General features: G+C 39.9%; 1 protein-coding gene across 1 annotated transcript in view; it reads right to left on the bottom strand.

Annotated features, from left to right (window-relative positions):
- The window catches only part of DCC (DCC netrin 1 receptor), a 986,493-nt gene that overhangs the window by 15,427 nt on the left and 948,113 nt on the right, over positions 1–22,953 (bottom strand). Inside the window, exon 27 of the mRNA XM_014557664.2 lies at positions 19,406–19,618. Coding sequence (XP_014413150.1) covers positions 19,406–19,618 — 213 coding nt within the window. The remainder of the gene's footprint in view (positions 1–19,405; positions 19,619–22,953) is intronic.

Genomic DNA, 22,953 nt, shown 5'->3' with positions numbered 1-22,953 from the left:
CAATCTACAGATTCAGTGCAATGGCTATCAAATTTCCAATGGTGTTTGTTTTCCACAGATTTGGAACAAAAAGTTTTAAAAGTAGCCTGGAAACACAAAAGACCCCAAATAGCCAAAACAATCTTGAGAAATACAAACAGAGCTGAAGGAATCGTGCTCCCTGACTTCAGACTATGCCACAAAGCTAAGCAATTGGCACAGAAATGGACACATAGATCAGTGGAACAGGGTAGAGAGCCCTGAAATAAACCCAGGCATTTATGGTCAATTAATCTGTGTGACAAAGGAAGCAAGAATAGGTGATAGAGAAGACAATCTCTGCAGTAAGGGGAACTGGACAGCTAAATGTGAAGGAATATTAGGACATTTTCTAATACCACATACAAGAACAAACTCAAAGTGCATTAATGACCAATATGTAAGAGTGGATACTATAAAACTCCTAGAGGAAATCCTGAGTAGAAAACTCACATAAATCACAGCAATATTTTTTGGATCTGTCTCCTAAAGGAAAGGAAATAAAAGCAAAAATAAACAAATGGGACCTAATTAAACTTAAAAGCTTTTGTATGGCAAAGGAAACCATCAACAAAATGAAAAGATGACTTACTGAATGGGAGAAAATATTTTTCAAGTGATATGACTGATAAGGGATTAATATTCAACATGTATAAACAGTTCATATAATGCAACATCACAAAAACAACCTAATTTTAAAATGGGCTGAATAACTGAATAGACATTTTTCCAGAGAAGACATGCAGATGGTCAACAGTCACATGAAAAGATGCTCAACATTGCTAATCACCAGGGAAATGCAAACCAAAACCACAACGAGATATCACCTCACACGTGTCAGAAAGGCTATCATCAAAGAGAACACAGATAACAAATATTGGTGAGGATGTGGAGAAAAGGGGAACTCTTGTATACTGTTGTGGGAATGTACATTGGTGCAGCCACTGTGAAAAACAGTATGGAGGTTTCTCAAAAAACTAAAATAGAACTATCATATGACCCAGCAAATACCCTCTTGGGAATATATCCTAAAAAAACGAAAAACATTAATTCGAAAAGGTACATGCACCCCAATATGCATAGCAGTGTTCTTTACAATTGCCTAGGTATGGAAGCAACCTAAGTGTCCATCAACAGATGAATGGATAAAGAAGATGTTTTATCTGTCTGTCTATACATACACACACACAATGGAATACTACTCAGCCATAAAAAGAACAAACTTTTGCCACTTGCAGCAACATGAATGGACTTGGAGGGTGTTATGCTAAGGCAAATAAGTCAGAGAGAGAGAAATACTATATATCACTTATATGTGGGATCTAAAAACTACACCACACCAGAGAATACCACAAAAAAGCAGCAGACTCACAGATACGGAGAACAAACTAGTGGTTATCAGTGGGAAGGCAGCAGTTGCCAATTAATGGGTATCAGATAGGCTCAAGAATGTATTGTACAAATGGAGAAATACAGCCAATATTCTGTAATAACTGTACATGGAAAGTAAATTGTATAAATTTAAAAGGAAAGATAAAAATTTCAAGAATTTAAAATTTTCTATGTTAGTCTAGGAGTCAAAATCCTACGTTATCACTCCCAAGTATGAAGAATGTCTTTGAGAGGGTGCTCAAGAAAACCCACATCCTTTTCAGTCCTTTTCAGAGCTGGAGGCGAGCAAAGCTGAGGGCGGCAGCCTGAGAGGAGGGCCAGTGGTGGGACCGAGACGCTGGAGAGCTTCCCTTCTCTTTGCAGACGGGCTTGAATAATAAGGGATTCCCAATCAAGACCAGAACATAATGAAACATTCCTTATTTCCCATGATAGGAAAACGTGTGTTAACCACACAAGGAATTCCAAGCATAAAATGGGTCTTCAAGTACATGACCAAATATTGAAGGAGAGTCCTCGCCAGGGACTTGGGAGACCCAATCTTCTTAGTTTCATGACTTTGGCCCCACAGCTTAATTTCTTTAGTCTTTTTTTTTTTTTTTAATATCTATAAAGGTTAAACAACTTTTACTTTAAGGTATAAAAATTACAGAAGGAAAAAGAATACAGCTTTTACACCTATACATTACTTTTCTGGATTTCTTGGTTTTCCTTAAGGTTTAGGCAGCATAGTTAATCAATTGGTAAAAATGAATCCAAAGAAATCTCCAGCAAGTGAATCTTTAACTGGTGAGTTATGATAATTGAATTTAAAATTGGTTCTTTCTCCAAAAAAAAAAGTTCTATCATTTTCTTTTAAAGTTATTAATGAAAAACCGTAACAGCAATTATGGTTGCTTTGCTTTGTTTTCAGGCTAACACCAGACAGTGCAACTAAAAATAAGCAGTATTAAATTACTATAAGTTTAAATGAGCCATGATTAATTGAAAACTAAATTTACAAATGCTTAGTCTGCAATCACTATAGATTTCCCCCTCCCCAGGGTGCAGTGTTGGAGCAGTGTTTCAGGCGACCCTTAGGTGAAATACAGGATGTTGATATGCTGAATAAATGAGTTTACACCGATATATAACTAATTAAGTGAGCATTGCTTTGGTTTTAATGTTACTCCTCAGCAGGACCCACTAAGGGGTAAATGCAAAGGATGCTGGAGCTCCGGGATGGGCCAGCAGTGCGCATCACGTGCAGATGAGCTGCCTCAGCAGGCCTGTCCTGTTTTAAGCTTCATTTTCACAGCACAGTTATTGAACATGTCATTTGCTCATTAGGTACATAATACACAACTGCCAGGTGCAGATGCCTGCTAGCATCTCCCTGTAGAGGGTGCTCCCAAGCAAAACGATTCTTGGTGAGAACTGTTAGATTAAGCTGTAGAAGGACCCAAGTCAACAGACCCCTGGGTCGAATCGGGGTCAATGTGTAGCATGATTATAACTTTTACATCCTTGCCTACTTTCTCCTCTTTTCTATCCCATTTCTATCTACGCCTTCACCCTTTAGAGTAAAGTTAAAAGGGGTAGCTTTGAAGGGGCCTGGGTTCTCGTCTCCACTTTGTCTCTGACTTACTCTGTGATGCTGGACGAAGATTGCCTCTCTTGGTCTAGTTTCCACGTGAGCCGTGATACTGTCCTAACGTGCATTTACTATGAAGTAACTGCTCAGTGCTCAGGTTGTCTGGGGGGGGGGGGTGCAGAAGTGTCATACAGTCATGGATACTTCTCACGTGCACTGACCAAAAAGAGAGTAGCTGCATTCACCTAGATGTAGAAGCGTCGGGCACTCTTCCTCAGTAATTGGATTTCAAACATGTTAAGTTTTGGCATTAGTCAAAGGGTGACAAATACATGTAAATGCCACTTCTGGAAATGGAAGCTTTGTGTTCTTCTAACCCTCGTGTTTCTCCTCAAAGAGAAAGAAAACACTGGGGCTGTGTTAATGAGGTACTTCCGCCCCATCTCTACCCGCCTCTACTCCTTCCCACTAAGGTGTAAGGGGGAGCGACCCTGAGTGACAAGTAGGGTGACTTTCTGTTCTGGCTCACAGCTGGTGAGCCCACAGTCCTGTAGTCAAGGAAGGAGGGGCCTCCCAGCTCCTCCTCCCCAGTTATCCCAGAGGGTCATGATCCTCTGGGATCTCTGCCTCCCATCTGGCTAACAGAATTTTTTTCCCTATTATTTCCATGAACTGGAACCCAGAGAGAAAAAAAGTTAAAACTTAGGCATCCTCTCTCTCTCCCAAAGGCACATAAACTACAATAAAACACTGTTGCCTACATTATCTCATGTGCTCATGTCTTGAAGATGGAAAAGTCCAAGTTCAAAGAAAATAAAGGATTCACTCAAAGTCACTTAGCTGGGAAGTGGGGTTTGACTACTGTTTGTTAAAGTACACGTTCTTTCTTAGACAAAAACAAACAAAATCTTAGCAAGTAGCCTTTGATGGAAAGCAGAGTGAAGCAGGCAAGACATTCTTAGCTCTGGATAGGAAGGGAGAGAGTGGGAGAAAAGGAGAGGAAACAGTGACAGTGGGGGATGGTGGTGGTGGGTGATGATTGGGTGATGATGGAAGAGAGGAAGAAGACATCCACATGTTCCTGCTCTCTCTCCTATCTTGATCCCAGCTAGACTTGCTCCCATCTAACTGGTGAACTAATGAACACAGAAACGTCACAGCATCACAGAAGTAAAAACTTGGAAAAGAATAATTAATACAGTCCATGGTTTTACAGTTTCCCTTTGAATAATGCAAAGGGTGAACATTATCTTCAAATACCTTTCCTCTTTGAGGATACTTCGCCCCTACACACGGTCCCCCGTACTCTTCTGTGCACACCTAGTAAGAGATACCAAGAGCCAGCATGCAGCCCTACCTCCTCTCCCAGGATAGGAAATGAGCCAATAATTTAACTGGTGGCAGACTCTTAATAGCTCATCATTTTCCCCTTAAAGGTAAATGGTAGAAAGAACCATATAAAGGATGCTTTTCTACCTGTAAGTCATTTGTCACCACTGCACCTGGGTCAGGGAGATGCTTTTGCTTCCTGGAACACCTCTCAAATCTGATACTGATATTCTTTTCATATTCTTCTTCTCTATCCTGCAAGGCATCCACCCTACCAGCTTGAACAATTAAAATTAATCCAATCCGTAATTCAACTCCTGCCTTGAGGTAGAACCAAGATCTAGTTGCTCCAATTATAAAGACAAGCTTGCTTTCTTCAATTTGTGGTTTGTTGTGCCTTTATACCTTTGCAAATTGGAATCAAAGTCCTGAATTCACTGGGCACATCAGAAGCTACCCACAGTAATGGAAAAAAAGCAAAGTTACCACAATACTGGGCGGGGAGAAAGTGACCAACTGTGTTGGAAACATGAGTTAAATATTGTCCCAGATGGCCCTGGAATCCATCAAGATCCTTTATATAAGAGAGGTGTTTATTTTGCATTTTATACCAGGTTAGAAAGTCTTACAGAGGTTCTAAAAAGGAGCTGGAATTGACAATGAGTCATTCTGTAACGTTTATGTTGGGAAATAATGACTAAGCAAAGGGTAGCTAAGAAGCCTTCAAAGACAAAAGCTGTCCAATCTGTCTTTCTGTCCTTAGGACTCACATCAGTGCCTTATTCACACGGAGTAGTGCTGACGTCATACTTTGTGGAATTCATTCCTGGAAACAAGACTGAGGGAGACAAAGGCAGCAGGCAGAAGAGGAGGCTGCAAAGTGGCTGCCCTCGTGATTCTGCTCGTTCCCGCTTCCTCTTGATTTAGAAACCGCATACAACATGAAAGGTGTCAGGAAAATTGCCAACGATCAAGAGAAATGCCTTGACCAGAACACAGCTGTATCTCCCCCTTTCTCTTGATGCTTCTCTCAGATTCCTAGACCACAAATTAACAAAATACCAGAACGAAATAAAACCTGCAAACTCAAAACTAAACATCTGTGTTATTTCCCGGAAGGCTCCCGTAATTCACAGTAAAGATGCTGATTCCACGTCGCTTCCATTCCTCACTTTTAAGGGGCCTACGTTGACTTCCTGTGTCTTTTTGCATACAATATCAAAGTCAAGAGGCTTCTCAGTTAATTTCATGGATATTTCAGATCATTTCCGGATAATTTATTATAAAAGGGACATTTGTATCCTCCATCCATATCTTTTTTAATTTTCTAACTTTTCCTACTCTATTTGCCACAAGAAGCAACAAGTTCGAGCTATTTATAGTTACTGCAATTCAGCTGTTTTGTGCCCCTGTGAAGAAAACTGTCAATTCTATTCTTCATGAAAAACAATGAAAAACAGATCTAAAAATACTTCCTTTATTATCTCATTTTTGATGATATCCTAGTGATCAAACTTTGGAGAAACCATCCACTCAATTCATAGGGAAACAAATGACACTGCATAAGGTTTCCATAGTATTTCATGGAAACATCAGAAAACCTGCAGGAAATAATGCAGAAATCCAGACATCAGTCTTGCCCAACTTTTGTAATGAGGTACTCTGTGCAGAATGTCATCACAACCCGCATTCATCCACATTCGTATGCAATAGGTTACGTTTCTGGTAAATACCTCATATGATGTATAAATATAATTTTCACTTCTCAAAAATCAATTTAGTTTGTAAATACTAAAAATATTTCTCTGTATGAAGACAATTTGATTGCCACAGAGGATTCTGTTTTTATAGTAAAACCTTGATTTGTCCAAACCAGATTTCTTAATATGCTGAAATAATTGATTTTTTACCTGGCTTCATCTTTAATAGAAATCATCAAATTATACACACACACACACAAATGGGTATCATGACTATGGCCAGAAACAGAAATTCCAGATTACATTCTGGGGTTAGTACACTTCCAACGTAACCCAGTATTTTCCAGCTTTCACAAACCTCTCAGACTGACCAAAGCACAGCACGAACAGTGTTTTCAAGCACAAGATCATTTTAAAAGCTCACAGAGAAGTACTCAGTCAAGGAAGTATGGCCATATATTTAAAAAAGTATTTTCAACTGTACCAGTTAAACACCATGACCACTTCCACCCCAAAGACCATGTCCGCCATTGAGGAAAGCAAGTTACGTGAACACTGCCGTTGTCTCTACTGCCCGACTTCTTCCCTGCGTTTTGCTGCCACACGTCTGGGGGTGGTCTACCCGTGCACAGCGTCTACTTACTTATTCACCACGGCTCTCTCGGTCACCTGGCTTTTGCCCTCACCAATTTATAGAAATGTCAGCTATAAAGGCCATAAGTACTCATCATTTTCCAGCCTAGTAAGTAACTGCCCTGTACAACTTTCCATAGGATTTGTTAGTAGTACGTTTTCTCAGTTCTGAGATTCACAGCCAATTATCCTGAAATCAGCATGCTTTTTCCAAGTGATTCTGTACAATTATTACTGTTTTTCCCCCTAAAGTTATACAGCTCAGTGGTACACTCAATAGGCAGTGACGTCTTTATATACTTAAGTTTAGGGGCCAAGTGAACTGATGTCTGTGATTTTTCTTTGAAATGCATCAAAAATGAAGGCAATGGAGAGAGAAATAAATATGTGGCAAGGGAAATATGACAATGTTCATTGTACAATCTAGGTGGTGGTTATATGGCGTTCACAGTCTTCCTGAGCATTTGATATTTTTATAAGGAAACAATAGAAGCAAAAAAACCTCTATGGCAGCTTTGAATCAAAAAAACGATTGTATTTAAAACTCTATTTTCCTTGAGATGCGCTCCCTTTCCTGGCTTTCGAAAAACCATGCTCCCATTGTTCTCCTATCTCTAGGGTCTCCTCTTTGTCCCCTAATAAAGGAAATTTCAGCTTTCAATTTTTGTTTTCCTTCAAATTCTTTTCCCGGGAGTTGTCATGTAACTCTGTCTACTACAGGCTGTAACTCTTAACCTCTCAGAGAACTGTTACCCAGCCTACACTGCAGTGCGACTTCCCTCTTGAATTCTCAGCATGACCACATCCGCCGCGTGTTTCCACTTGGATGTCCCATCGCCCCTTCATGTCCAGCGTACTTCACTCTTTCCTACTCTGCCATTCCTTTCTAGGAGTGTCCTTTCAGCTCCCTTTCCTCTTTCTCTTTGTTTCTAACCACGTCCCCAAAGACAGAATGGAAACAACCGAGTTGGCTTGGAGCTCACCGCCTCCCTCAGTCTTCACATCCAATTACTCAGTCAGTCGCCTGTGCCTTTTCTGGGAGGATAACTCTTGCAGCTGTCTCTTCCATCCAGTCTCACTGCCTTCCCCCTACATCACCCACTTCCTGTCTCACCTCCATCCTGCTTTACCATCTGATCCTCCCAAAGCACTGCTCTGTTTTCACTCACCTTACCCTGCCCTTTTCCAGGTCATCATTTCGTAACTGCTCCAGGAATCATCCTCCCCAGAAGACGGCTTTACCTACAGACTCTAAAAACATCTTGTACTTTGCCATCTCTGGGCTTTTAATTACTCTGGTCTTTCTTCCTGGTACACTTTTGTGATTCTCAAGCAATTGAGGAAAGAGAATAAATATTACAGTCATGCAGAAACAGACTTATATCCTGTCCCTGCCCTTTAGGAACTGTGACCCTGGAGATGTTACTCAGTTATTCTGCACTCTGGGTTCATCCCATATAAACTGACGTGGTCTACTTCAGCAAGATGGTGTGGGATGTAAGGACGAAGCACATGTAAAATGGCATTCTCGAACCCAGTCATAAGTTTATAGCTAACATAGAATTGGCAACTGATAAACATTTATGTCTCATAAAATGACTTCTCTTCCCTGAGCTAGCCAGAAAAGCAATTTCCTGAGAACAGTTCATTCCCCAAAGATATTAGTTAATTGAGATTTTATTCTTCTTTATTTGCAGTGAAACTAAACGTCATTGAAAAATTCTAACTAATCCTCATCCTGCTGGGCCAAAAAGAAGTTCTCTTCAAGCCCATATATGGGAAATTATTTATGAGAAAAATATGTTTCAATGCAATGCTTCATAAACACTCTAATATTCAATATATTCTGCAGCATGAAGTTTCTGAATATTTCATATCTATAAAATGACTGGAAGCTAGTTCTGAATAATAAGCTGCAGGCTATCTCGTACTGGGATTAGAAATAAGCCCATATTATCTTTGGGTTTTTGACAACTATTTAGATATTTCTTTTAGTCTTCCAATGAAAAGGAAACTTTTCTAGTTGGCTGTGTTGGGACAATTCAAGTATGAAAAGATATAATCAATACATATTTGGAAAGGAAACTGAAAAAGTGCGACAAAATTAAAAAAACATATGATATCACTTCTATGTGGAATCTTAAAAAAAAATGACACAAATGAACTTATTTACAAAAGAGAAACATACCCAGAGACATGGGGGGAAAAAAACTATGGTTACCAAAGGGGAAAAGAGGGGAGGGATAAATTGGGAATTCAAGATTTGCAGAAACTCACTACTATATATAAAACAGACAAACGAGGTCCTACTGTAGAGCACAGGGAACTATATTCAATACCTTGTAATAGCTTATAATGAAAAATAATATGAAAAGATATATATATATAAAACTAAATCACTGTGTTGTGCACCAGAAATTAACACAACATTCTAAACTGACTATACGTCAATAAAAAAAAAAACCTGCAGAGAACACAGAAAGAAACAAGGTCTCTGTTTTTCTTTTCCTCTGTGAAAGCATAAGCAAGAGTCTTGTGTCATGGGTATAAATTTCATGGAAGGACACCAGAATACGTCTGGGAAAAAATAATTGCAATGTATATAAATCTACAGGTTATGAGAGATGCTAAAATATAGGTTGAATGTTTATTATTTGTGACATGATTGTTCACAGAATCATTGACTGTTTATGTGTATGTATTTTAATACAGTTCAGAAAATTAGGATTTGGTTTCAGAAAGTCCTAGGTTCAAATCCTTGCCCTGCTATTTAAACATAACGTGACATTGAATGAATTATTTTATCCTTTCTGATCCCAAGATTTCTCATGTCTAAACTAGGAGAAATAATACTTTACTCTTGGTGTTTTTGTCGAGATTACATGAGATAGTGAAGTTACAGTTAAGTGCTTACTAATGGTAATTATCAGTAATGAAGTCTGCAAATATCACCATGATTAGAATGGTTAGAGTTAGTTCACTTTTCCTTGAGGATCTATCAAGACCCAGCACATACTACACTTTACTGTTATATTAAAGGATAGTGAAAATTACTGTCTATCGTGATATTAAATGTTGGTTTGAGAAGTCATGTAAGTGTAAACTATTTAATCAGGATCATTCTACCTAGAGAATAAATACAAAGATAAACTTTATGAGCTTTAACCCAGGAAAGAATTAGAGAAAACACTGGTTGTGTGGCATCTGGGAGACAACAGATGCAATGGAATTGGGGAGAGTGGGGCACCTGAGTGGTGGGATGGCCTCCGACCAGCAAAGGGGGCTCCCAGTCATCTTTCAGGAACTGAATTCTGCACCATGTGTCTAACCCAGGAACTCAAGGAAAGAGGTGAGATGAGAGCTCTGTGCAGAAAATTCTCAAACACTCACAACGTCGAGAGACCTAAAAAAGTTCATTTTAACATGCTTTCCTCAGGGGTATTTTCCAATATTCTCTCATCGTTCCTGCCTCTGATCTGGAATTTCTCAAATTCAAATACCCATGTACTGGTAGGTGCTCATGTTGCACCTGGCTCCATTTAAATTCAGAAGCTCTGATCCAGAAACAAACACCTCAAAGAAAAAAAAAAATAAAGAGAAAGATAGACAGACTCAGCAGAACGGAGGGAGAGACGACAAAACACTAACTGCTCAAACATTTATTGGAGAAACAGTTTCTTTTAGTTTAAAACCTTCCCTTTCTCCTACTCGCTATCACAACCGAGACACGTACTTACATGTCCTTACAATTATTTCATGCCCAGTAAATGATTTATGATGCTATTTTTCAGGATATTAGATGATACAACTTCTTCACTATTCCAATAAATGTCTCTTTTTAAAAATATCGTATTTATTTTGTTTGTGGGTTTTTTTCTGGCGGTGGGGTGGGTGGGTAATTTTATTTATTTAGTTAGTTATTTTAATATTGGTGCTGGGGACTGAACCCAGGGCCTCATGCGTGCTAGGCGTGTGCTCTAATCACGGAGCTATACCCTCCCCCAACATCTCTTTGAATTACCTCCTATTACCTGTGATTTCTATTACTGCTGTCTAGATATTCACTTATCCTCATTACATCAGAAAAAATTTAAAAATATGTCTTACAGATTTCATACACTATTCATCCTGGTGTGACACTGGCCGAATCTGAAATCTTCACTGAACAGTGAGTCATTGTTTAGGGAAATGCGTGTGTCATCATTCAGCCTCTGCTGGGGGGGGCTCTCCACTGCACACCGGAACACGGGATGCCAAGGACAGGTTATGATGAACGCCTTCAAATGACAACACATCTCATTTTCCCACAGAAGCTCATCTTCTGGAGAAAAATTTATCCTAAAGAGTTGTGGGTCTTCTCTACCAGTTTTCATGTAGGCAACAAAAATAAGAGTTTCAGAAGTGGGATCTCTTTCAAAACATTTATAAATACTAATCTAACGAATTCCCTCCTTGGACGTTGAAAAATGTACAAAACGGCCTCCAGTGTTTCTACAAGAAAATGAGTAACTTAATTTTTTAGAATTTCACTGGGGAGGGCCAAAGGGGACAGCTCTACAGCCTGAGATTCTGGAAGGTTTTATCTCTGCCAAAGGTTTTTGGAATTGGTCTTGAAAAACAAACAACAAAATCAAGGCAAAACAAAAACAGAATTTTTAGTGTTCAAGTTCCACAGCTGAGCCTCAACGCAGGGTGATGACGTAATGGCAGATCGAGTGGTCCTTAACTTACTACAAATGAACCAGTTGAGACGCTAATGAGAGCTATGAACCTACTCACTCGAAAAACCACACACACACACACAAACGTGAATTTAATTTCAAATGAGTTACTAAACGCACAAGTTCTCCCATGAACTCCAGGTGAAGAACATATGTTCTGTTCTGGAATCTCATTACGCAAAATGTGACCTACCGCGGGGCAAAACCAGCATCCCCTGGAATCTTCTTAGAAATGCAGGCTCTCAGGCTCTCCTCTGGATCCACTGAATCAGAACCTGCATTTTAGTAAGATCTGCAGGTGATTCTTAAGCATCTAAAATTTGAGAGGCCCTGCTTACGTTCATGGAGAGTTTAGAATTTAAAATATCGATCTCAAATCACACCTGGAAATAAGTCACCCTAGAATAGTCTTCCTAGAACACATGTTATTTGTAAATAAGAAGACAAAGGTGTCAGCAATATTTTACATGGGTTTGATGAGAAATATCCCTTCCCTACTTGCAGCAGCTCACTTCCTGGTCCTCACTGCCTACTCGTCTTTGCCCTGCAATTCCCTTTGCAAAAGGTTAGCGCAAGGAATAGCTCAGTTGGAAGTGAGAGCTGGGTCTAGGAAATTCCAGAGGCTTTAGTGACTTTAAATTGGTTCATTGTGAGAAGCAATTCAGGAGCTGCTGTGTTTATGAGTGAGAGGAAGTCAGATATGTTACCACCAAATCTTTCCACCTATTGGACATAAATCCTTAGAGGGCTTGAGGAATGGGCAGTCGTAACAACTGGTGGAGGCACAGATGAAGAAATGGGGGATGGGATGTGCTATTTAATGCAGTTTGGTCATTTAAAGGGGTTGGTGGGAAATAGTTTCCTGGCTGTCAGATGCATTTATGATACAAGAGCAGGACCTGTTCAACTGAACGAGGCCATGCTTCTCTCTAGAGGTGATATTCAGGCAGCTCGGAGCTGCTGTTCTGCAATTCTCTGCTCGCCTTCCTGTCTTCCAAGCAAGGGCCCGTTTCATTGGCCGCCCCCCCTCTGGTGCATGTTCTTGTGGTGAAATACAAGCTTCAGGAGTTAGAGCTTGTTTCACCAGCCACGGAACCACTAAAACGTACTTCTAAACCCCCCTTCCACGTGATCCCGCTGCTGCTTATCATAAGGCACTGGAAACTTCACTGGGCCCAATTTATAAGGCAATGTGGTCTCCAGATTATAGCAAAGCTCTTGGATTGAGGGCTAACATTTCTTAACTAGCGTCATTCATGTTTTACCTGCTTGGACTCCTTAAGGAAAATGAAACAAACCCTTTCCAGGTGAGGTTTTATTCTCCACATTTATAGATGTGAAAAATGGAAGCCCAGAGGCTGAGTGACTAACTCAAGGCTAACCCAGCCAGTGAGCGGGAGCGCGAGTCCGAGGGGATTTCTGTTACTTTCCTCGTGTACGTGCTCTTCCAGTCGCACTGCGCTCCTCCCAAAGAGGCCAGGAAGCCTGGCCGAGTTCTCATCACATGGCATGTTCCTGCCTTTAGTCCTGCACCAGGGCTTGTGTGCACAGAGCATCCTGTTTCTATTAACTACCTGTGGTACCGCTCCAGGAGGAACACAAGTAACTCTAAAATGCAACATGTTCTCACACCAAAGTTTAAACTAGCCATCTCAGACTTTAAAAGTACACTAGGTTAACACAGTATAGTTTGAAATACACTGTTTCTGTTCAAAGTCATGACTCAGGTGACCACAGAAGTAGAAAGATACAGACAGCTGGGTAAGAGGATGGGAAAGGTGAAAGAAGAATATTTAAGAAGGGAAATTCGGAGTAGATGTGAAAAGAGCAGTCGTTGCAAGTACCATAAAATCAACTGGGCTTACTGATCGTTGTTTTGTACCAAATTTCCCACAGAAGATAAAGGCATTCTCTTCCTAGAGCTTTGACATTCCAGTAAATAAAGAGATTCTGGTAATAAGAACATCAATCCTCCTGTGAGCCTAAGAAGAAAGTCTACGCTGTGAAGCACACAAGACACTTAACGTGGCACTTGGACTCCTCGTTAAGTCCCTGCCAGTAAGATAAAAGTTACAAACATTTCAGAAGATGTAGGAGCTTTAAATGGTTTTTACAAGTTCTCTGTAACATCTTCAGTAAAGATGCTACAGTCATAGCTTTAGAAACAGTTTGCTGATGGTTAAATTCTCACTTTTTTATCATAGAGATTGTTTTCAGCACGTTAAGATTTTTCACAACACATTCTCAACAGTCCATTAACATGGAGGTCTCTGTGAACACTTTTTATTTGTCTGTTGTAAAATTTCCCCCTGCTCTCAAAGAAAGCAGAGTCTGACCCTAACTGATGAACTATGAGGAACTCTGTCAAATGCACGGAAGACTTAAGATGCATGGTATGCAGCTCAGAAGCTTCATTCAAAGGAAAACCTTTCTCTTACTCATACACTTTCACAAAGCAAAGAAGAAATAGAGAGAGAATGTCTACCCTCATTTCTGCAGTGATTAAGATGGCTAGAATGTCATGTTTCATCCCTCTTTGAAGAGGAAAGCCTATCTAATTTCACAGAAGAGAATTAGTCGGATTCAGGGCAGCAGAATTGGCCTAACAGAGAGACTAGTCCTCAGGACTCTATTTGCACTGAGCCTCCTTCCCTCTTCTTAGACATAAAGAGGATGTGATTCTTCTCCAAAATACGGCAAAGTCTGTTTATCTTCATGATGTTAAGGACTGACTAGAACTTCCAGGGCTGGTGGCTTAGTGTTGCCTTTCCACTCTATGTAATTTAATTCAGCTTCAGCAGAAATTGTTATTCATTGTTGAGAATGAATAACATTTAGCATTTTATGATCAAATAGTCATGGATCTGGAAATCATTTCCTCTTCCCTGCCTTTATCCTCAATATCTAATCCTTTTGCCAGCTCTCGGATCAATCTGCTTCGCCTTTAACCATAATTAGACTTGAAATTGAAGAAAGACCTGAATTTAATTTCTGGATTTTACTTTTATTATTCTATTCTGACCAACTCAACAAGTATTTATAGAGTGCGCTTTATGTGTGAGGGTTTGTATAAAGGTCCGAAGAACAATGACACATGATCCTGAAACAGTTATTGAATTCATCAGTAATGGTGGTGATAGTTATTTCTCAGGGAGGCATGAATTCACTTGGGAACAACCTGTATAAACTGTAAATGATGACAAAATGTAAAGCATAAACTCTACTAGTTTCACCTAAGCTGAGTTTTAAAAAGGCACTTTGATATTCAAGATATTTCATAAATAACAAAGTCCATATAGCAATAGTAACCACGCAACTCATCAGGTTCTTAGGACACGTGAAAGGAATATTCGCTGTTTTGAAAACAACCCGTTGCTCACCCTCTCCCTCGTCACTCTCTGTCACCTACAAGGCCACCGCTCCCCAGTGTGATCCAAAGACATTCTTCCCAGATAAGATGTTTCAAGTTATATAGTTTACCAGGTAATACAGTTCTGAAAACAGATTTTGAAATTTCTTCTCTTATGACTATCTAAAGAGCAATACAATACTTTCACCCTGGAGTTTAACTATATAAAGTTGATAATTAGTCTCAATTTTATCTATGATCTAACAATTCTTGGGGCAATATTTTCTCTTATTGTTTTAAGTCGGGTGAAAGTTTGATTAAAGGACTCAAATTTTGACTCCACTGTGGTCATTCATTCCCTCTCCCTAATGATTTCAGAATTTTCTAATTTTGAAGACTACTGGCTATTCATTTTGCACTCTCATCGACTATCTAACCCACAACCTGAGTAATATTCTCACAATCGTTCACCTTTACCTTTGTATTACCTTTCCTTCTGCTCGTCTTAATTTTATTACTGGTCTCCAAAGCCCTGGCTAGCCACGGTTCCTAGTGCTGAAAGCAACGGACGTCACCCCTTGGCTCCTCGCCCTCCTGTGGAGGGATCCTGGCAGGTTGGACAGGTGAGTTTGACAGGAGCTGTTCTAGAGTTCCTGCCTCGTCACTCCTCTTGCTATAACTCCTTGCCTCTGTCTACATCCCTAGATAAAGGGGTAAAACATTTATTCAAATACTGAGCTAAATAACTCAACCTACTGCTATAAAACAATTCTTTCAGAGAGATATTTAATTACTAGGATCATCCTAGAAACCTGTTTGTCAAGGGGAAGAAAAAGTCAATCTAAGAGTAACCTCTCACATCTCAAAAAGCTAAATAAATTCTTTTGTTTTTCTTCAATGTTACATTTCTCTGAATTCTTCAAACTCAGCCGTTAGCTCACTAGTTGACCTCGGGCAGGCTGCTGAGTGTTTTTAGGCTTCAGCTTTGTCATTTGTGAATAAGGCACCAGACACCTGGCTGACTCATAAAGTCTCCCCTAGACATGGTTTCCCTCTCTTTGAGGCAATTAGCAGAGATTTTTTCCTATTTAAATACTGAAAGACCATATAAAGGGAACAGCACTTTATTAAAAGTCCAAGTAGGTCTGGAGTCACAAATATGGGTGACATTTAAGTGCAATGTGACTTAGTTTTTTTTTCTTAATAGGTGAAATTTGATTTGATTTGATTTGCTCTAATCACCCTAAATCAGCCCTTAGTAACATGTAACTATCTGTTAGGAATGAGGACAGGACAGTTTCAAGGAGGTACCTACCAAAACCTCGAACCACCCCTGACCAAAACAAAGAAAACGAAAACACACACAAAAATAAGTTTACACGTGAGATGAAATGTCATCGGAGGCAGCGTAATTTTCCTCTCTAGAATGGATTGGTGGTGTTGGCTCCAATAACATCAAATCAACAAATCTCTCCTACTTAGCTGTGCCAGTGATTTATGCAGTCAGGCTGGCCTGAGAAGTGACCCTCTTGTTCGACCTGCTAAAGGATGTCTGATCCGCCATGACCTCTGCCTGGGACTGATTTCAGGAGAAGGGAACATTCCTGTGGAATCCTTGATGGACACCTCCAATGATGGCCAACAAGTGGCTCAGGGAAAGTAATTGTATTAATGTATTCTAGTAATTTATTGGCAGTTTGGTGTGATGGCATATTTACTGAAATGAGGCCTGCCAAAAGGTCAGGTTAGAACCAGAACGCATGATTTCTCAACCAGCCATAAAATATAAATCAAATGCCTTTTCTGTCCCCTGTCAGCCACCTCCACCCGCTCCTTGTCCTCGGTCCTCAGACAAATTGAAGAACAGGCCACAATTTGCAGAGGAAAAATCAAACTCAATTTCGCAGTACAATGAAGTGAGTTTTGGTCTTGTCATGTCCACTGACATATTGATCCCAAGAAGACCGAAAAGATCAGGATGTTCTAACTTTTTGCTTTTATAAATAAAAACGTGTAGACATGCAATGTTTTAATGGAGGATAACACTGCACGTATGCAGTTTTACAGAGATGCAAGGACTCCAGAGGGCAAGTGTTATAAAACAGTGCCACGATATAAAAGTCACTATTTAAGAGGTCACATTTTTTTTTCCCTTTAGAATTACAGCCTTAGAAGACAAATGGTCTCCTAATCCAGGTTCATTTAAAGTGCAGCTGATCATTTCACAGCAAAAAGGAATTTTCACTAGTGAAGGAGAAAAAAAAAAGACAGCCTGTCTTGGCCCTTTGTAGAATTTATGTCAGATCTATAATGTCATAAGCCCAACACTCTGTCAGACATTTCCTATTTAACCTGAGAGGGGCTAAGCCAAAGCACTTAGACGTCCACATCTGCGATTTGCAAAGTGCGGTGACGGCAGCCTCCGAGATGTGTAAAGACCACACGGTTATTCACGTCTATAGAGGAAGCATGATGATGAAATTGTAAGAAATACCATGAAACACCTGAGAGTCTAGTAAGCTAAATTTCTCACTGCGGAAGGAAAAAAAAACGAAGGAGTGAGTCTGTGTTTTCAGGTAGGCAGAATTTCAGTCGTTATGACAACAGGATGGCTTTCTAATTACCATTTACTAAAGAAACCCTGCAAAACTCCTTGCACTTCCCTGGAGATCATTACTGCATAGTATGTGTTGCCCTGTACCTCATATAAAACTGCTGCAAATGGAGCTTTGCTTGCCTTTTTGGAAGGCAGACCGGGGCACTGGTCGATAATGTTGCCAGGAAAAAACACTCAGGAATTTGAGGAAGGAAAGAACTTCTTCACTGATCCTAATTTAAGTAATTTCAAAGCAGGAGCGTCTCATTTGGCTTGATCTTTAAAAATGATAGTAATGACTCACATTACCATATTCTAAAGTAATTACTTATGGTAAGTAAAGATACATTCATTAGTAATTACACAGTCCTTTGTTGTGAAATCCAGAGTAAAATTATTAGAGGTTTTTTTTTTAAGCCAACAAGAGAATGACTTGACTTCATCAATCAGTTTGACAAAAGTAATGATTTTCTTAGAATTAAAATTTGTCGAAAGCTCTAAGTATTTCATCTTTTAGACGACGAAGCATGTAGTTAATGTCACAGCTAATACATTTGTCAGTCTGTTAATTTTCTTTTTCTATTAGAATAAGTAAACATCGGCTCTTTCTTAAAAGCGTACTATTTACCATGTGTCGGGACAGGGCAGGGAGAACTTATTTGAAAATCAGGAGGTAAGACATTATTGAAATGAACAGGAATCACAGGGAGACAACGGAGAAACAAAGAAGGAAAGGGCGTCTAATGATTCCCAAGTGATGGTGGGATGTGCCTCAGGTGGGTGGGGGAGGGCGGCATTTAAAGAGGAACTGTGATAATATAAAATCAACCCCAAAAATGCAAGCCAGAGAGACTGGAAAATTGGAAAGAAGAGACAGTTTACTAATAAGACATAGTGTCACTGAAAAAAAGAACAACATTAAAAGAAGACTTAAAAATGCGCAATGGAAATAAAAGAAAAATGAGATCTTGCCAACAGGGCAGTAGATGGGAGAATGCTTCTTCAAAGATGCTTGTTATTTGAGAGATTAGGTGCAGAGACAGAAGAATGGACTCTATTTCCGTCTTTTAAGGATATAATACGCTCATTTAGGCTACATTGTGTCAGACTTTGTTTACAGCAGCTTTGGTATTACTGTAACTAGAAGAAATTAATAACTAGTAAATAACAGTGATAAGTGCTTTGTTCTGCCTGTTGTCAGGTGTTCTTCCTAAAATCAGGATTCTTTTGGGTCATTTTTTGTTATTGCAGATTGCTTAGAAGATGGGTTGATTTCCAAACCTTGTGTTCCAAACCAAACATTACCACCACAGTAAAATTTTCATTTAAAATGGACGTTAGAACATCATTTCTAGCTTTTTTCCTCTGGATAACATAGTCACTTAAAAAAACAAAAACAGAAACAAAAACCCAAACCCTTTTACGCCCAAACAGGACAGTCGACGCCGTCTTCTCCCTAATCCCCAGCAGAAACAAAAAGGCGCTCTGGTCCAGCCTCAGGGTAATAGAATGAACCCTGCATTGAGAACTGGGGACCCTGGTTCTCCTCTCTGCTGCTTGATTTTCTTAGAAGGGAAGCATAGCGAAACTGTTCCTTTCTACCTAAGTTTCGGTTGCTCTATTTCTAAAATTAGGAAGTTAGGCTCAACACTGGTCTGTTACTCCTTCCTGGCCTTGCAACTCTGCAATAAGAACCCATGGAATTATGAGATTATATGCATTTCTCTAAAAAGTGATTTTGCAGGCTTTTGTACCTTTAACTCTAGTCTTGGAGACTGGCCTAAAATCCTAGGACCCACATGGCAAACAGAAGAACTTCTCCAGGATTATCCAGTGGCCACACCTACAGCACATACCAAAAGTACCAGATTGGCCCTCAGGATCAATGAACAACTTTCTAAAGGAACGAAAGGCACCTGCAACCAGCCAGCTGCTTAGAAAACAGATACTTCAGAGCTGCAACACAACATCAGTAAGAGACACGAGCACACGCGGCACATAATGTCAAAAGGACACCTTACATCCAGGAACCTTCACGCATTTTTCAGAGCCGCGGATAACAAAGCTTTTAAAAGTGAACACACGGGCACTTACCTGGCTGCGACAGAAGCGGTGTGTAAGGGACTTTCGGTTCTATTGCACTCATTGGTGGAGGTAGCAAAGGGTTAGCGAAACTGCGGAGCGGGTGAGTCGGTCGGACGCAGGCCGTGGGGATGGTTCTGCTGGGCGCCTCCTCGCTGCTGGGGTGCTCAGCCTGCGCCGGGGGCAACATGGGTGGCTGCTGGGTGGTTGGTCCTTCACTCACCGCTGCAATGGAGACAAGAGAAGCCATTCATTATTCTAGGAGGATCAAAGCTGGCTTTCCCTAAGTCCCCCAAAGGAGCCTCCTCTGCATGAGTTCAGAGAGTTATGCCAGGATGTTCAAGTAAGGAAAATGTAATCAAGACAGCGGACGGGCTAGGACTCCAAGGGCAAGGGGAGTTTGAAGAGAAGCACCTTCTCTCTAGGCTAGGAAGTCCTGCCAAAGCTGGAGGGGACAAGCAAACGTACACACAAGCTCAACGCTGAAGTGCGGAGCGGCAAGGGACACGTTAAGGCAAAGCTGTGGTGATGCTGGTTCAGGAAAAGGCAAAGGGGAATGGGGGCTTCAGGTGGACGCTATAAGGAGCCAAGTTGCTTTTAAGAATGTAAAGGAAAAGAGAAATGTGTGTACTTGTGTTCAATGAAGTCTGTGTAATTAAGCGGTTCAGAGCATATTTTTCGAAACAAAGAAAACTGCAGGTTTTACTCCAGACTCATATTTAGTCTAAAGGAACAAATGACCAAGGGTGAATCGTCCAGATGAAAACACGGCGTCTCTCAGCTCTCAATCAGAGCGAAGCGGCTGCGGGAACCCACACCTAGGTCCCTCTTTATTAACCAGCCAGTGGGCTGGATTTTTATTAAAGAGTCCATATCATCATATTAAAAATACCTCTCCAGGAAAAGAAATTTCACAATTTCCCTCAGAAATCCACCTGAACTATAATTCTCTCTATTGACGATTGGATTGCAGTAAATTCATATCATATTTTGAAAACTGCTTTAATTATATTACAGAAATGATACTGTTTAGTGATGTCTTTTCTTTATTCCTCCCGTCATGTTTTCCTTTCCTATTTATTCCACCTTTTTGACATGAAAGAGATCTGTGTTAAAACATTATCATGATCACAGATTTAATAAAACTTACATGCATTGTTTTAGTCTTCTAACATTTAGTTTCTTATTTATTTAAAAAAATAAAAATGCCATGCAGGCCTGGTCCTCTATCCCCAGGTTTCCAGCTGGCCACTGTGGCTCCTACTGGGAACATCACAGTGTGATTCTTGACTTTGAGGGAAATCATGGTGGCTTAATACCAATGGACCAGCTCTCTAGCAACATGCACTGGTGGAAATGGGAAGATCCAGCTTCAAAACTGAATGTATCAGTAATGCATAAGGAACTGTTTTTGTCTTATTCAAAATCTTCATTTTGCCTAATACCTAATCCAACGCACAAGGTACAGGTTTTCCATAGACAAATTTATAAATCTTATATTTTACATAGAGCAAAAAAAAACATGCTTTTTAGAACTGGCTGACATTCAAGGTGGTGAATAACTTAAAACAAACACAGTGGCAACTATTCTGCTGGAGAAAAGCTCTCATTTCAGATGAGCCCGTTTGGCCAGTTCAAGTGCCAGCCTCAGGACACCCATGTGAAACAAACTGGCCCTGTGACATGACGTTTAGCTGTGCTAAGAGATCGGAAAGCAAAGAAACCCTCCTTTCACCTGAGAAGTGCAGCCTCCCTACAGTTCAGAGACTAATGGGAGAATCCAGTGCGTACTGGCAAGGCACCGCTTTTCAGATGATGAAATGGTAGGAATTCATTGTACAAATAGCACACAATTACACAGCAGAGTCAAATCCCAAGGCACTTTATAATAATTAATGTCAACACATAAATAATTGCTATGGAATAACTGGAAAAAATACTGCAAAAATGGAAATGAGGATTTTTCTTCTATCTAAAATTGTAATATTTGAAAGATATACAGCACACCGCTAAGTCTAGGCAAAGACCCCTCAAGACATGAACATTTCTAGGAACTAAATTTGCTCATTAATCTCAGATGAACAGCATCATGAAATAATTCTGAGTAACCCCAATTTCTCATATCTTGGATTTTTTTTAAAAGACCCTAGAGAAAAATTCATGAACTTCATTGTGCTGATTTTATTGAGGGCAAGTCCCATTCGTTAATTGATTTCCAAATTCGGGGAGAGGTGAGACAGAAAAATAACATGGATAAAGCTTTCTCAGTAACTAAGACAATGCCGACACTGAAAACAATAGTGGAAATCATCAACCTTTCTCTAGCACCTGTTTCAAAGATGAGGCACTGGGGGCACTGATTTTATAGTGATTTGTAGAAATGAGACCTCAAGATTATTATTTGAGGTTTTCAAAATATAGCACCGTTCCTTGTTCCCCAAAGTACAGTTCCTTTGCCTCTTGAAGCTAAGAGCAGAACTGCAGTATACTGGTAGGAAGAGGAGGGACTGGTCCATCGCGACTGTATAAATCGTTATCTGTGCATCACCGAGTATGTGTAATGCAGATGTGGTAGCCCTGTGTCTTCCCTCTCCTTCTGGGCAGGGAGGAATTCAGCTTTGTTTGTGAGTTCAGAGAGCAACAGGTCCTCAGGGGCAGGGTTTTAGTGATGAATCATCTCTCATAAAACTCCAAAGTCTTTCTGATAACTTTGGGGGAAGGAGAGTTTCCACATTTTGCACAGTCAAATTTTCTTTTCCTTTGTGTGCCTTTTGCTGTTTTTCAAGGTGACTAATAAGACATCTCCAGCCAGAGACATGAAATGTTTTCTGCTTGAGAGAGAACAGGGCTGTTCAGTGTTCTCCAAGGCACTTAGAAACCAATACTGAATGGCTGGGAGTTAACTGTTTCTGACAGTGATTTAGAGAATATTTAGTTTCCTAGAAAAGAGGGTGCTTATTCTACTTTTTCCTTTTCTAAGCCATCCCCTGGAAACACATATTAGTTCCTATTCCTTTTGCACTGCACATAGCTTTGCTCGAAAAACACTTGAAGAATGGCTGAATACGTATTTTAAAAATCTATGAAATCTTGGCCAGGAGCAGAATGTCTATGCCTTTTGATTTTAGATGAGGGTCAGGAATTACTAAGCTAGGCCTTCTGTTAAGAATCATTTATTTATATACCTTTATATAATAGTTACATTATCTATTTTATATTTGCATTATATGTTATATAATAGTTATAAAACTGAATTTATTTAATCATCCTTACTTTTAAATAAATGAACAAAATAAAAACTCGACTAAGGAGACTAAATCTATCTGTTTACTAGTTTGGAGGAATTTTTTCCCTCGAGTTTTTGCACACAACTCTATTCTGTAGACGTGATGTGCAGTGAGAAAAAGGAAAATAAATCTAATTCTCTCTTGGCAGATCTTTGATGCCTTTTAATTCTAACCTTGCTACATCTAGATGATTTATGATTTCTTAGAGCTGTCCCTGTTGGGTTAGAAAAAATATAGCTACCCCCAGAAATATATTTTATTGCTGTTACCATC

The sequence above is a fragment of the Camelus ferus genome, chromosome 30, assembly GCF_009834535.1.
Source record: "Camelus ferus isolate YT-003-E chromosome 30, BCGSAC_Cfer_1.0, whole genome shotgun sequence".
Classification (NCBI taxonomy): Eukaryota; Metazoa; Chordata; class Mammalia; order Artiodactyla; family Camelidae; genus Camelus; species Camelus ferus.
Note: the sequence above shows the minus strand (reverse complement) of the source record. Positions and strands in the feature narration are given on the sequence as shown.